This window comes from Chenopodium quinoa, unplaced genomic scaffold, assembly GCF_001683475.1.
Source record: "Chenopodium quinoa cultivar QQ74 unplaced genomic scaffold, ASM168347v1, whole genome shotgun sequence".
In the NCBI taxonomy this organism is placed as follows: Eukaryota; Viridiplantae; Streptophyta; class Magnoliopsida; order Caryophyllales; family Amaranthaceae; genus Chenopodium; species Chenopodium quinoa.
The window spans coordinates 4,716,124-4,733,349 of NW_018743331.1; the positions used below are offsets into that span (position 1 = coordinate 4,716,124).

The 17,226-nt window shown below is 34.6% G+C and overlaps 1 protein-coding gene and 1 long non-coding RNA gene across 2 annotated transcripts; both read left to right on the forward strand.

Annotated features, from left to right (window-relative positions):
- Nucleotides 1-1,041: 1,041 nt before the first annotated feature.
- LOC110737510 lies at nt 1,042-3,459 on the forward strand. The gene is made up of 2 exons (XM_021917863.1): nt 1,042-1,712; nt 2,836-3,459. The coding sequence occupies exons 1-2, from the start codon at nt 1,296-1,298 to the stop codon at nt 2,851-2,853; spliced, it is 435 nt and encodes a 144-aa protein (XP_021773555.1). The 5' UTR covers nt 1,042-1,295; the 3' UTR covers nt 2,854-3,459.
- A 12,259-nt stretch (nt 3,460-15,718) lies between these two features.
- On the forward strand, nt 15,719-16,211 carry LOC110737511. The gene is made up of 2 exons (XR_002514418.1): nt 15,719-15,980; nt 16,024-16,211. It is a non-coding gene; the product is annotated as an uncharacterized LOC110737511 (long non-coding RNA).
- The last annotated feature ends 1,015 nt before the right edge of the window (nt 16,212-17,226 follow it).

Here is a 17,226-nt window from a genome sequence, read left to right on the forward strand (position 1 = left end):
TCAAACCTTCGACTTAGAGTCTTGGACAATAAAATAAAAATCAAACGGTTTCAAAATATATTCTGCGGGACATGAGTTATAGAAGTAGTTATCATTGTGATATCCACTTACCATTTTAACCAAGTAAGATTATGTAAGCTAGCTCTTCATCATCATTATTACTACTTTATGTCATTTATGGAAATTCGAAGCCTTTTTACTGCTTTTATATAAAATTACTGTGTACATATATATCATTGGTTTCCCATTATAGATTACAGTGATTTAGAGCGTCATTGTCTGACAATCGAAACATTTTTGGCAACATTCCAAGGTTGTCAAATTGGGTAAATTAGCTATAGATTGGTCGGTTTACTATAGAATTGAACTATGACTATCATTCATACAATGTGCATTTGTCAATCATGGTCCATTTGGAGCTCATTCATCATTGTGTACTATCCGGTTCTTGCGAGCCTACCTTTTGGAGCCTACTCTACTGTACATTTGACTTACACTAAGTGACTCAATTACAGCTCTTATAGTAGACCGACCAAATTCGAGTAAAACTCAATTCAACTTATGACTTGTACGGACACAATAATTTAGCTTGACATAAATTTAAAATAACCCCAATCTGACCTAATTTTACCGAACCTGACTTAGACAGTCAGATACCCAATTAACACCTCTAGTACTGATTTTCTTTGAAATTATATTATCGGAAAATTTGACTTTTACTGCATTTAAAAAGCACACTAGACAATAATCTTTGATTTTGCTACCATATTTCATGCATGGTACTTCATACTCCCCTCGTATTTTATTATTTGCTTCATTTACCCTAGGCATGTATGTCAATGCAATTATTTGATCAATAATATCTTTAATTATCAATAAATATAAATTATAACAATTGAAAAATATTAAGCTATTCATTAAGATGATTCCAATAATTACCCATAAGACTATATTTTTTCTTATGTATGAATTACAAACATTGCAAAAATTACAAATAAAGTAAGTAATTAAATACGGAGGGAGTAATTAATAATACTAGTAATAAAAAAATAAAAAATAAAAAAAAAATCATTGGTCCGTTGGTTGATAAAATAAATAAATAAATAAAAATACAATTATGACCACACAACATATACTTTTAAGTACACACAACTTGCTTTACCATGCTCCTAGTATAATTATAACATGCATCAATTATAGTTGCAACACTTCAACTCCATTTATATAGCACTCTCAAAACCTCTTATCATCATCAAAACCTCATAGAATTCTCAAAACACCACATAATAATTATAATGTCGTCGTCCGACCTCTCGTCGGCCTCATCATCATCAGCCAACGTTTCTTCAACATCATTACCATCATTATCAACAGATAATATTAGCACCAAAAGCAGCAGCAGTACTTGTACTTCCAAAATTATTGATGAAGAAAACCGCCACATCCTCTCGGTGTCAAAGTCGAAATCAGATAGACTCCTAGGCAAGTTCTTTGACGCCTTAGAGTTTGATTTCGACTACGATACAAGCAGCCTTTGGTCGCCTCCTATTCGTCGAAGCGTGTTCATAACCTCTCCTGGGATTATCATTTGCTCTGATGATTATGATATGTTTGTTAAGCTTCATAACTCTCCAAAGAAGAACAAGAAGAAAATGAAGAAGACTATTAATACACTTATCTCTTGTAGAAGGTTCTTGTCCTCTTGCTTCAATGTAAGACACCCTATTTGCTAATTTACATGTCAATTATTTATTAAATTATATACTTCTTACTCCACATTATAATAAAATTTAAGATAATAACTTAATTTTCTTAAAGGATGATTTGTTATTATTTTAAACTTTTATTTATATATTTTAAAGTTAAAATGGTTCATAAATTTCAAATTAGTGACAAAAAGATTCATAACATAATTAACTTTGATGTTGTTTATGATATTTATTTGATTCTTAATGTTTTATTCCCTCTAAAGTTTATTGATTCCCAAAATGATATTGTCTCAATTGACTGGGAAAAAAAAAAAAAAAAAAAAAAAAATTAAAGATTGTAAATTGCTTAACAAGTTTGTCTGTAAAAATGTTTCCCTTTTGGTTAAAGCCTTTACATTTTTATGTATACATTTTTTTTTTTTAATAAGTGTATACATTATATTTGTAAAAATGTCTAAGAATATAAGCGATTATATAACAATTAGATAAATTAAACTGATTTTCCCTCCATTATCTTAAATTACCTGCCATATAACTAACTTATTGTGGATATTATCTATGGAGTTTAGCTTAAAGTTACCTCTGCATAATATATCCTAGTACTTATATCAGTCACTTTTACAAGTCAATATACTATAAATTGAAATGGTGAAATTATTTCAAAAATACTCCACACGTATAAGCAATTTATTTAAAGTATAAGTAGATATAAATATAAAAAAATTGAAGTATATATATATAATATGCGATAACTTTTTTTTTATTTTGTCTTTTTAGACACTACATACGCCTTAATTGATATACAGAGTAATTTTCAAGATTTAATTTGTCATTTCAATACTTTTTGCAAATACGTATTATAAAATTTTTAATTCTTCACTTCAAGTCAGAAAACAGAATAGATTAAAATTCTACACTTTTAGTGAAGTTGGAAACAAAATCAATTTATAATGTTTAATTAAGTTCAATATCCCTTTATTTGTTGTCCAACTCCAAGGAATCATTTGGTAAATACATAATATTCCTAAATATATTCTTTACTTTTCATCATTCCTAATTGTTTTTATTTTTTTATTTTTTTAGCTTTGTAATAAAAAGTGTTTTAATCTTTGTCTGTTTGGAGCAGGTCTTTTGGTGCTGTTAAGGAATATTATGGTTTGGTCCACCTCAACCTAAGAAAAGAAACCAATTTCTTTGTAATCTCTCACTCTTTTTCCTTCTGGGGTTTAAAGTACTTGTTTTTGTAGTGTAAATTGTTGTACTATCCCTTTGTATTTTTGAATTAATTACTTTTTTTTGTTTCTTCTTTTTTGCTCTTTTTTATGGCCAATGTATACCAATTATTTTTTTTAAAATATAATTATCTTAATTCAGAGTGAAAGTGATACCTCATTGATTGTAGCATGTTTTTTGAGGGTGCTATCTTTCGATACTTGAGCAGTGAAAGTTCATGAACGATCGATAACTTGTCATTTTACAAGTAACGAATACATTCTTTACAAATATCGAATATTGGCATTCTTTAGAGATTCGGTGAATCGTTCATTCTCAAGGAAATGTCAACTAGTTTATTTTGTTAAAAAATTGAAGGATGATAGACTAGTGCCAAAGCTAAAAACTAAATCTCATTTACATTATTTTATTTCTATGACTCTTTCTACACCAAAAACAGAAAAAAAATAAATAAATAAAATAAAATAAAATAAAAAAATCATTAATGATCAAGTGTATTTATTTCAAAGACACCTTCAATACCAATATACTTACTTCGTATAAGTTTTAAAACAGTTCCATAACATACAATTTTGATGTATCCAAAGTTGAACAAGCTAAGTATGAACTAAATTTAAAGTAAGCCAAATCAAGTTGGAATTCTACGAATCTAAATTTCTACAACTTGATTGCAAGCTTTAATTTAATTCCCCTTTTGAAGGCAGTGAAAATTTCAGCTCAGAATTTGGTTAAAAATTAATTTAAGTCATGCATGTTTTCTTCACCTTATTCAAATATTATTCAATAAATAATTAAAAGTTTATTATAACCATTTTAAGTTTAGTAAAAATAAGTTTAGTTCAACAAAAATTAAGTCCAGTTTTATAAAAATAAGATCCTGTTCACTTCACCTTAACAAAATAATATTCAATAAAAATAATTTCAATTCTGTAAAAATAATTTCAGTACAGCAAAAAAAAGTTCAGTTAAGTAAAAATAAGTTCAGCTCAGTAAAAATTATTTCAGTTCAGTAAAAATCAGTAACTTTAAAGAAGAAATATGACTAAAAACCAGTAAAAATAATTTCAGTTCAGTAAAAATAATTTAAGTTCAGCAAAAATAATTTTAGTTCAGTAAAAATAATTTCAATTCAGCAAAAATAAGGTGAAGTCAACGGGGCCTAAGTCTTAATCAATAAAAATAGGTATATAATAATAATAATAGTAATAATAATAATAATAATAATAATAATAATAATAAAGAATCAGTAAAAAAAATTGAAGTTAAGTAATTCAAACTAATTTAATTTCAGGAAAAGTAATTTTAGTTCATTGAAAATCATTCTGGCTGAACAAACATAAAGTGAAAAGAACATGCCCTTAATCCAAGTAACTTGGCTCCTACTAATCGATCTTGCGTGGACAGTATGTGAGGAATTAGTTTTGAAATCAACGCATGTAAGAAAATGTTTCATTCTTTTTAGCATTTTTTTTTATGGAAATCGTTCAGTATACCTTGTTGTAGTAGTTGTATCTCGTATTCTCGTGTAAGATTACTCAATATCTATCGAGTATAGCTAGAGATGAGAAGTACTCTTGTGTGTTGTTTTTTTATTGCGTTGTTAAAAAAAATGATTTAAAACCAAAGTTGATCCAATTTACCTCGCTCTCTTGTATAGTGACTTAGTACAAATAACATCCCTATGTTTAAGATTTAAGGTGACTGTTTTTTTTGGGAGAAAGGTTGAAAAAGAAACCCTTGACAAAATCCACGTTTCATGTTACTAGCAATTTGGTGAGCCCTGTGAACACGCTATTTATCTGCCTTATATATACTACACTAATTAATGAAAAGTCGACCCTTGAACTTAGGAGCTTAATCTTTTGTAAGAGCCATAGGAAATTGATGTCACCTCTTCCATCACCTATTCACCTCATAGTAGAGTAACAAGATCAGATTATAAGAATCTGAAATCACAATAAGCTAATGGATATTAGAGTTTGAAGCCACGCACTGTAACCATACAAGGATGTTTCTACTATGGTCATCCTTATTGACCACCACTACTCTTAAATTCTATTGATTGATTTTTCCTTATTTTAATACTTGGTCAAACCTTTTAATTTATTTTTTTTAAAATCATTTTCTTTTTTCTAAATTTTTTTTCTGATTTTTGGAAAATCAAATTTTTATTTTCATAATTATTTTAATAAAATCAGTTTTAATTAAGTTAAAAAATAAGATTAAATAAAGAAATAAAAATAAAAAAAACTGTTTGTTATTGTTCTTCAAGGTTCATCCATGGATATTCCTCAAAAAAAAAATAAAGGTGCATCCATGGATAAAATTAATCACTAATGTATGATATTTGTCTCGTAAATACACTCGCGCATCGATGGAGATTAAAAATATGCCCCAATCTACACAACATATGCGAAATTTTAAGATTTCTGAAATCATGAATTAACCACCAAATTCACCAGAAGGGTTAAATTATAATGTTTCGAACATTGAATACGAATCCAGAAAAACCTATGTCAAATTAATCTTAAGATCTCAACTTTCTCATTCATCTTTCACATATATTTATACAAGAGATAGCTTGGGGAATAATTAACCTATCAAGATAATATCACAATATCTTCCTTAAATATTATCATATAAGATATATTCCTATCTTAACATCCCCCCTCAAGTTGGAACATGAAGATCTCGAATGCCCAACTTGCCAAGTAAATACTCAAATTGAGTCTTCCCCAAAGCTTTCGTAAAAATGTCAGCTAGTTGCACCTTCGTCGGCACATATGAAGGTGAAATCAAACCATCCTTAATCGCATCTCGCACAAAATGCATGTCTGCCTCAATATGCTTCGTTCTCTCATAGAACACCGGATTTTGAGCAATGTATAGTGCCGACTGACTATCACAATACAAGTTCATACCCTGTGGATAGCGCACACCCAAATCTCCAAAGTAGTTGTTTCAACCATTTCAGTTCACAAGTCACCGCAGCCATCGACCTATATTCTGCCTTAGTAGAAGAGCGGGAAACAGTATGTTGTTTCTTGGTTTTCCAAGACACAGGGGAAAAACCAAGCAACACAAACCAACCTGTCAACGACCGCCTCGTCAAAGGGCAACTAGCCCAATCAAAATTACACCACCCTTCAAGTTGCAACTCACTGTCTGAACGAAGAAGTATTCCTTGACCCGGATTCTTCTTCAAGTAACGGACCATACGAAGTGCGGCCTCCCAATGGTCTTCTCTCGGACTCTACATAAACTGGGACAATATATGTACAGGATATGCAAGATCTGGTCTAGTCACAAACAAATATATTAGGCGCCCATCAAGTCGCCTATATTTCTCCCCATCATCCAACACCCTACCTTCTGCTAGGGCCAATTTATGATTCTGTTCCATCAGAAAATCTGTAGGTTTCGCACCTAATAACCCAATTACGAAAATAATATCAAGAGAATATTTTCGTTGACAAATATAAAAACCCTACTTGTTTCGAGCAAACTCAAGCCCTAGGAAGTATTTCAACACTCTCAAATATTTCATCTTAAAGCATGCAGTTTCCGAAATATGCCTTAAACTTTGACAAGGCAATTTTATCGTTCCCTGCAACAATCAAATCATCAACATATATTATCACATTCAATTGTAATTTTTCTTTCGTCAGAGTGAACGAAGAATAATCTGAATAGGATTGTTTAAATCCATATTTCTTCAAAGCTGCAGTCAATTTAGCAAACCAATATCTAGGAGCCATATAATGACTTCTTCATCCTGCAAACATATTCAGAGTTATCTTTATTGAAACCAGGAAGAATTTTCATATAAATTTCTTCTTCTAGGTCGCCATGCAAAAATGCATTATGTACATCCATCTGATGCACTTCCCAGTTTCTCACGGCTGCTACTGCAAAATAAGTCCGAACTATCGCCATTTTAGCAACCGGAGCAAACGTCTCATTGTAATCTAAGCCTTCAACCTAATGAATGCCCAAGATTACCAATCTCGCCTTCAATCTCAGCAAATTACCATGTTCATCTCGGTTCTCTGTATATACCCATTTGCTTCCAAGAGCTTTCTTCCCGGGCGGAAGCTTCTCAAGTACCCACGTGCCTTGCTCTTCTAGAGCTCTAATATTAGCGGCCATTGCATCTCTCCATCTTGTATGCTTCATAGCCTCTTTAAAGTTTTTAGGCTCATGACACTAGGCGAAAAATACAAATGGGCACCAGTTCAAAACCCCCATTTAGCACCGGTTTTGAACCGGTCCTTATTTGAGGGATGCCAAAAACCAAAAGATTTCGAACCGATTCTTACTGTGAACCGGTGCGAAAAATGCCCAAAAAATTAAAAAAAAAAATTGCATTTTTTCACTTAAATTGTACCTAATACTTATATATAATCATAATATACATAAAACTCACATATTTTCTTCAATAACTTGTAATATTACACTTTAAAAAACTGAAAAAAAAAAAATTTAAAAAAAAAAGAATCAATCTAACAGAATCAAGGTCTGGAGAAGCCGAGCCCTTGATTTAACAGCCAGGTCAACTTTCCTTTTGTAAACATCCAGGCATTCTTGTTCTATCTGAAGAAGCATCTTGTCCCTTGAGATGCTAGGCTTACTTGAGAGCAGCTTCACGACACTGCTCAACAACATCGTCAAATATACATATTGCTATCCTTCTTTCTCCCGTTGTCAAATATACAAAAATCGAACAAGGCACTAAGATTCAACCCATATAAATTCAACCAAAAAAAACAAAATATAAATAGAACAAATAAACCCAAAAAAAATGAAAGCCAATCGAACAATTAAACCCAAAAAATCGAACACAAATCGATCAATTAAACCCCATTAAAAACGAACGATTTCGCACAAATACACCCACAAAGATTCAACCCACAAAACCCAGAAACCTAGAAAAAAAAACAAAACCCAGAAACCCTAAGAACACAGAAAAAACCGAGCAAAATCGTGAAATAACCCAGAACCCAGAAACCCAAAACCCAGAAATTACCCAGATTCAAGAACCCAGAAATCGGAAAACCCATAAATTACCCAGATTTAAGGCGGCGGCGATGTTTGTTGTGGTTGACGGCGACGGCTTGGTTGTTGTGCTTGGTTGGAGAAAGAAGAACAGAGATGAGAGGGGTCAAAGAAGCATAACGAGATGAGAGAAGAACTACAAATTAAAGAAGAAGAATAGAGATGAGAGAGAAGAAGAGATCGAGATGAGAGATGAGAAATTAGGAAGGAGAGCATGCAATTATTTCAGAGTTAGAGATCACAGAATGAAAAACGAAGAAGCTTCTAGTACAGAATGAAAGACTGAATTGAAAAACGAAGAATGAAGTATTATATATTAAGGAATTGAAACCCGATTTTATCTCATAAATGGCACCGGTTTGAACCGGTGAACCAGTGCCAACTTTTTTCCATACCATTTTTTAATTTTTTTTTTTAAGTTGGCACCAGTTTTAGTTCGAACCGGTGCCAACTCTCAATTTTTCACTCCCGCCCATTTCTTTTGGCACCGGTTTTCAAGAACCGGTGCTAAAGGGGGGGTGCCTATTTCATTTTTTCTACTAGTGTTACCCTGCATACAATGATGAAATCATGAGATGCATTCTTATCTTTTCTCTTCACCTCCTTAATTACAGGTGTCAAATGGGTACGGATAGGCCAGCTATACTTTATAAATTGAGTAAGAATATGCTCAGGCTTGACAAGAATCGTAGATTCCAAAGTATCATAACAGATCACAATTGGAAAAAACAAGTAATTGCTTAAGGATTGAAGAATAGTTTTAGTGAATTTATCTAAGCTTGTCAAAAAGAGTCCATGACTCAAGATTAGACAAAACAGGACCTTAAAAGGTTTTGTATAAGAGTTAAAAAGACTTTTCTATGTTGACAAAACTAGTCACCTCCATTTAAATACTTACCTAATATATAGACAATGACTGTAAACCACAAGACCCCAACTTGCAACCTCTCAAATACTATTCAAAATCAAACATGAGCCAACTGCTAACAGCAGTACCTTCAAATTATGCAACTTTATATGCAGTGATATACTCATTCTTCACATGGTTTGACTCAAAATGTAGATTATAATCAGAAATGGACCAATTGAATAATTAGGGATCAAGCACGATCAGGTTTCAGGTTTTTTCCCCCTTTCAAAATTCATTTTTTTTAGTCCGTTTGTGGTATGCTCAGTCTTGTACGCCAATCATATCAAGAAAGTACTTATCAATTCATTAGAGATTTTAATCTCAAACACATAAGTGTGCTAGAGAAGGAGGGGTTGTTAACCAGAAGAAAGAAATCAAAAACATGAATTGATGAATGAATGCACATGAGCAATACATGATAATTAATATTCACAAATCTGCCCAAAAGTCTCAACAAATCAAACATAAAATGTATTGATTGGAATCTAATGGTAAATAGGTGATGATTATCATTTGGGTGTACTAGCTATCTCATATATTGGACTTTCATCATAGACATATGGATAGGAGAAGAAAAAAAAGGGAGGCCATTTTAAGAGTCTCAGTTCCCCCATAACTATCACTGACAACCCACCTTCTTCCATGACTACCAATTCTGCCTAAAGACTACAATCCTAGAACACAAATGGTTCATGAGAGGTCAATGGAAAATATTATTCATCACTTCACCAGAAGTTGGGCTCTCAAGCAAAGGTTTCATCATTGAAAACAAGGACAGACATATCGATAGTCAATGGGGTAAAACAGGGACAGACATATCAATAGTCAGTAGGGACAGACATATGGACAGACATTGGGGTGAAACAGGGACAAGCATTGGTTTATTATATTGGGGTCAGTTAAAAAGGGACATAGTCAAGGAGTATATTCCAAGCAACATTAATCAAGGGACATAATCAAGGAACATATTCCAAGCAACATTAAACAATGGACATAATTAAGGTACATATTCCAAATAACATTAATCAAGGGACATTAAAAGGGACATAATCCAAGAAACTCAGGCCACACACTAACATCAATAGCGACAACAACATATCACAATCATACATCCCTTGGCCAGCAACAGATCACAGTTGCTGGCAACCATTTATCAACAAGCAACACACAATGCTCCATCTCAGTCAACAATAAATCAGAACAGCAATAATAATCTAGCATTTCATAACCAAAACAGGCTAACTTCATCACACTCCTGCATTTCATAATAAAAACAGAATAGCCTCAATAGCAAAATCAGAGAAAAAAAACAAAAGCTGCCTACATTGGTCTTTGCTGGTGAAGAACCGAAGGAGGAACCCCACTAGGCCGTATCTGAGAGCCTATTATCCCCATGCTCGGCATTCCATGCATTATAGGCCTTCCCTGCAAAACATTGCCATAAATAACTGAGCATATGGTGATCACAAAACATGAAATGAACACAATTAAGCATGATCAAATATTCCTTCATCAATTTCGATTTCTAACATACAAACCAATTCTAGCTCAAACTACAGCAATCTGTAAACATCATATATCTAGGCTTTCTTCAGCAAAATATCAAATTTCAACCAAAAACCTAAAGCAACCTTCAACTTAGACTCCCACACAAATCCAGCATCGACCCATCAACAACAGAAACCTGAATTCCAGTATTCGACATCGATCAATAAAAAACAAATCAACCCAATTCATGAAATCACAAAACATAAATCAATCAAAAACACAAACATGAACAAATTACCGGATAGGAGGAGGAAGAGGAGACAATAGAAATCGCAAACCCTAGATGATGAACAACAACAACTATAGCGAGGAATCACAAATCTCATTGAATTTCGAATATCAACACAACAAATCAACTTGATCTACAAACATTACCCCCAAAATCAGAATCAATTCTTAATCAAGCTTCAACTTCGCGCAACCCAACGTAAAATCAATTCGTGAAAAACAACAAATCAACAGATCTTGAATGAACAGAGAATACAAAGCAGCAGATTAAAGAGGAAGAGATAGTAAAATTGGTGGGATTCAAGCCCTCAAAACCGGCTCAAAATCGCAGCCCTCATAGAAGATGAAGAAGAATGAAGGAGGAGAGATAAGCTAAGGCAGGGCGGAAAAAAAAAAAAAAAAAAAAAAAAAAAAAAAAAAAAAAACAAGTACGAAACAGAAAGAAAGAAGAGGGGAAAGTGAAAGAAGGAAAAGGAGATCGAAGGATAGAGAAGGAGTTTGAGGCTCCATTTTTGTAGATGAGAGAGACTGAGAGAGGTAGATGAGAGAGGAGGAGATATCGAGGAAAGAGAAAGAAAGAAGATATAAAAAAGACCAGTTTTTTTTTCATAGCATTCGCACCGGTAACCGAACCGGTGCGATTAACTTATTTTTCGCACCGGCGCGCATTGTGCGGTGCTCATTTAAGTTTTTCTACTAGTGACTTGTTGTTATAGTTGCAATGTACTTTTTATGTTTTTTTGAAAAACGTGAGCAATCAAAAAAATATGTGAGGGGATAAGGAGTACCTGAGGAGGATGATGTAGGTGTAAAATTGTTGGATGGACTGTTTTCTGAATTGTATGTGTCACATAATCTCGCAATTTCGTCCATGGAATTTTTGTTCTTTTTCCTTTACCCAACTCCTCAACATTTCTCCCTTTTTCACTCACAAAACCGGACCTCTCACCCTCACTGAGCTGTTGTATTGATCTTCTTGTTGTTGGCTGCTCATGCCCCCCTCACCTAGCTACTGCTACTGGATGCTCACGCCAGCACCTGCTGGCCCCCAAACGGGTCGTACAGTAGGTACAACGATGTTGGCAGTCTCCTCCACAGCCATGTTGCGGTATTCCTCTCCTTGTTGTAGCTTGGTTGTGAAGCTTACTACTTGTTGCTCCTCACCTCCACCAAGCCATTCATCATCACTAAAATACTCGTCCACCATAAGCACTTGACTGTCCCTAGGTGACGCCACATTCTCCGGAGTACTAAACGGAAAAATATTCTAAAAAATCTAACATCTCGAGATAAAAAAATTTCTTCGGTTTCCAAGTCATAAATGCTCCATCCTTTATTCCCAATGGATACCCAAAAACACACACTTTCTACTCCGACTAGCAAATTTACCTCCCTTACTCCTTTGATTATGAGCATAGCACAAACAACTAAGAACACGAATGTACTCAGATGATGGAGGTTTATTGAACAAAATTTCAAACAGTAAGCAAAGGTGTTGGGGTTCTATCACTAGGCGAAAAATATAAATCCGCACCGGTTCAAAACCCCCTTTCGCACCGATTTTGAACCGGTGTAGATTTGAGGGATGCTAAATAGAAAAAAATTTCGCACCGGTTCGGTTCAAAACCGGTGCGAAAAAGTTCCCAAAAAAATTAAAAAAAAAAAGTTTTTGGCACCGGTTAACCGGTGCCAAAATGCCCCAAAAAATTAAAAAAAAAATTATGAATTAACATTCATACCCAATTTGCCGCGCCCGCGGGTCAAACTGGAGAAGGCGCGGCGAGGCATCTCCAGAAACATACAACGAACAATAAAATTAACATTCATACACCACCATTTTCAAACAAATTAAGTTGTTTTATCATTTACAGCTTTATCATATACTTGTAATCAAATAAAAATCTAAATCAATCACAACAAATATTTCAATAACACTCAAATCTTGATAAAATTCACAAACCCATCACCAAAAATCCTAACAAAAACAAACCCATTTAACAAAATCATCCAAATCACCTTAAAATTCAACAATACATATAAATTAAATTACAAGAAATAACTTGATTAAAATATACATACTTCAACACTCTCTATCGTTTGCTGTTCTGCCCATCAATTCCTCATCAATTTCCTCTAGCAACTTTGATCTCCAACACTAATCCAATCAAAAAATAAACTTAATTCAACCAGTCATTCATCATCCATTCATCTTCCAAGAAATCATCTGAAACACCACCTTCAATATTGACGGCGTTGCAGTCTCTAATCACCAACTTCATCATCGCCGCCTCTGACATCACCGCAACAAGTCGTCGCCGCATCCTCTTGCTGCGGTTTTCCTCTTTCTCTCGCTCTTTAACTCTCGGTCTCTCTCTCTCTCTCTTGAAGAAAAATTAAAGTTTAGATATGATGGTTTAAGGGGCAGGTGGCTTGGTTTTGGGTGGTTCTAGGTTGGGTTTTGTGGGTGGGTTTGGGTTTTGTAGGTGGTTCTGGGTTGGGTTTCGTGGGGGTGGGGGATTTCGTGGGTGGTTTGGGTTTCGGCAATGGTGGGTTTCAGCGATGGTTTGGGTTTCGGCGTTGGTGGTGGACTGGTAGGTTTCGGCGATGGTGGTGGACTGGTGGGTTTCAGCGATGGTTTAGTTTTCGGTGATGGTGGGTTTTTTAGGGTGTCGGTCTGGGTTTAGTTTGGTCAATGAGGAGAGAGAGGTAGATGAGGAAATGAAAGAGAAAGAAAGAGTATATATACAGACCGGGTTTTTTTTTTATATTTAGCAATAGCTTTCGCACCGGTTTGGTTAGGACCGATGCGAAAAACAAACGTTTCGCACCGGTTTGGTTAGAACCGGTGCGAAAAACAAACTTTTCACATCGGTTTGTTTGGAATCGGTGCGAAAACTCTATTTCCCAATCCCGCTTATTTTTTTTTTAGCATCGCTTTTCAAAAACCGGTGCGGATTGTGCGGTGTCTATTTCATTTTTTCTACTAGTGTATTTATCAAATGACAAGTCGATAAAACACATTCTCCCCAAAATTTCAATGGAAAATTACCTTGGAATCTCAATGCCCATGCCACATTTAAAATATGTTGATGTTTCCTCTCAACTCTCCCATTTAGTTGTGATGTTCCCACACACGATGTCTCAAAAATCATGCCATTTTTAACAAAATAATAACGCAAGGAATTAAATTCTGCCATTATCACTTCTAACAATTTTAATCACTTGATCAAATTGACGTTTAATCATAGCAACAAAATTCAAGAACATTTTTTCAACATCGGTTTTATTTTTCAACAAATAAATCCAAACTCCTCTAGAGAAATCATCAACTATTATTAAAAAATAATGTGCTCCACAAGAAAAAGGTGTTTTATATGAATCCCACAAATCTATATGAACAAGTTCGAATATACGACTTGATTTTTTTTCACTAATTGGAAACTACATCTAGATACAAACATCACATGCTTTATTACTATGTCTCCTAGAAGAACTACTCACAATTGGAATCATCTTCAACACTGTCTCTAAAGGGTGACCCATCCGTTGATGCCATAAATCAAACGAAGACTCTCCATCCACTGCTAGAACCTTCACTTGAAGAACACCACAGATATGATATAGTCCATCTTCAAGTTCACTCACACCAATCACCCTTCTCGTCTGCGGGTCTTGTATAACACATATTTTTTTAGTAAATTGCATCATACATCTAGAATCATCACTCAATTGAGTTACAGATATTAAATTGCAAGTTAATTGAGGCACATATAGAACATTGTCAAGCCGTAATCCGCTAGGTAATATCACTGTTCCTAATTGATCCGCATTAGCGGACTTTCCATCGGGCAAACCAATGGGACAATTTTGAACACGCTTTAAATTCTTAAGCATCACATGTCACATGATTTGATGCCCCTGTATCTACAATCCAAGGTATAATATTTTCCTTACCATGTAATTGCTTCGTTTTTGGATTTAAAATATCCAAAATTTGTTGAATTTGGGTGGCATTCACACCAACCAAACTTGCTGCCGCATCAGCAGTAGAAGGAGCCTTTGAATGCTGTTGTGTCGAGTTCCCACTCACTTTATTTGCCCTCACAGTTTGCTGCTGGGAGGATGATGTTGATGTCGTGTTGCTGCCTCTAATACGAGACCCCCGGCCACTAGCACTACGCCCTCCTCCGCGTCCTCCACTACGACCTCTTCCTCGACCACCACGTCCACGATCCCCCACCACGGGGGATAGCTGTGTATTTGAAAACATCCGCTTTCATCATGACCCTCTCTATTACAGTAATCACAAAATTTATCACTGTTATCCTCATAGCGTTGTTTTGCTCTCGAATCGACCGTAAAGGCCACTGCATTCTCCACCTTCGTACTCCCCTCTCGGAGTCTCTCCGCTATCACCACGCTTTGATACGCAACATCTACACTTGAAAATGGGCTTTGTGCAAGAAGTTGTGCTCGAATTGCCGCATAATGCGAGTATAGGCCAATAAAAAAAATAAGGAAATTTTGATTTTTACCACCTTCAAATAACGACTTTATTGAATTTACCACCTCCAAAAAAAAAGATTTACTTTACCACCTCATAAAAAAATTAAACATCAGTTTTCCCACCTAAGCCTAACTCCGGTGACGGAAACCGCCAGAGGGGCCCGCCATAACAACTAGTTTTTGAAATTATCCCCAAATTCTCCCGATTTCTCATTGATTTAAACCTAACTTCTTCATTTCTACATCTATTTCGTGAAGATTGGAGTTTTTTTTTGCCATTTTCTTCACAAATTCTGATTTTGGGTGATCCTTAACAATCCCACATCCTCAAATTATCAAATTATTGAAGATTGTACTCGGCCCTGAATCAATTGAACTGTTCGACGACAAACAGCGAAAAGGTAGGCAATTTTCATGAATTCTGTTGTAATTTTTTGCAATTGTTTGCGTGATTATGTTACAACTGCTAAGCATAATTGAAATTGCATGTTTTCTGTTATTAATTCAACCCCAAGTTCATATTGTAAATAATTAGGGTTCATGTAAGTGTAAATTAATTTGGGGGTTTTTGATATTTCAATTAGGCAGTAAAATTAGGGTTAGATTATGGTAATTGTGTTCAAATACAATTAACTTCAATGAAAATTTGGCAGTAGAAATGGTCACACTACCTCCGAATTACGAGAACAATTTTTTTCCAGAAGTCGAATCTATTCTTCGTCGCCGTTTGTTTTCTGAAACCTCTGTCATATAACAATCAGGTTCAGGAAACAGAAATTGAAGCAGCTCAGGTACGAGTAATTGTTGTTGCTCATCGAAATTGAAGCAGCTCAGGTACGAGTAATTGTTGTTGCTCATCCACGGATTCGGTATTTATAAGATCAAACACGTTTTTGTTTGCAATCCTTAAGCCATTAAGGATACAAATCAGACCAAAAACCAAGCTATAAGCAAATTATAAGATGAACTTTGGCTCATTTACTACCCAAATTAAGGATTTGTAAAGAAAATCGCAAAAAAAATACTTCAATCTTCAACAATTTGATGTGGAAATGAAGAAGGTTGTTTAAATAGGAGGAAAATCGAGAGAATTTGGGGATAATTTCAAAAACTAGCTGTTATGGCGGGCCCCACTGGTGGTTTCCGTCACCAGAGTTAGGCTTAGGTGGGAAAACTGATGTTTAATTTTTTTATAAGGTGGTAAAGTAAATCTTGTTTTTTTTGGAGGTGGTAAATTCAATAAAGTCGTTATTTGAAGGTGGTAAAAATCAAAATTTCCAAAAAATAATGGAGATAATCCTCCTCCCTAATATTGTCCGCTTGTGTAACAATGTTACACTCACGCTTGCCACATTTACATTTAGGAACACGCACATAATCGAGCAGTTCCTTCCAAATTTTCGATAACCGACCAAAATAGTCCGCTATAGTCTCCGTAGAGGTTTTCTTGCACTCCCCTAATGATGTCTTCAACTGGCACACTCGAGTACCACTAACCACGCAGAACCGATTTTTGAGGTTAGTCCAAAGCACACTTGCATCATCATAATCACTAACCTTTGATCATGTTTTTGGGTCAAGTGTATTAGTAATCCAAGACACCAACATAGATTGAACCGTAATCAAATCCTCAAGCTTTGCAGCATCCTTCGGCATAGCAATTGTACCATCAACAAAGCCAAATTTCCTCTTCGCCATTAAAGAACGTCTAATCGCTTGAGCCCACTCATCGTAATTTTCTCCTTGCAATTGAATTAGAGTAATGACATTACCCGGAGCATCACTCGATCCTAGGCAATATGTCAAGTTTACGGTAGTTTTCTCACCCATCTCTCAAACAAAATCATTTCTACTGCTTGTGTTTTGGTTTCTTTCTTTTGACAATTTGGAGAGAAAAAATTAGGGTATAACCTTGGCTCATGATACCATGGCAAATTAATCATATAAGATCTCAACTTTCTCATTCATCTTTCACATATATTTATACAAGAGTATAGCTTGGGGGATAATTAACCTATCAAGATAATATAACACAAT

Bases quoted from the DNA above. Each gene is read 5' to 3' on its own strand.
- LOC110737510 (XM_021917863.1), top strand. From the start codon at position 1,296: ATGTCGTCGTCCGACCTCTCGTCGGCCTCATCATCATCAGCCAACGTT.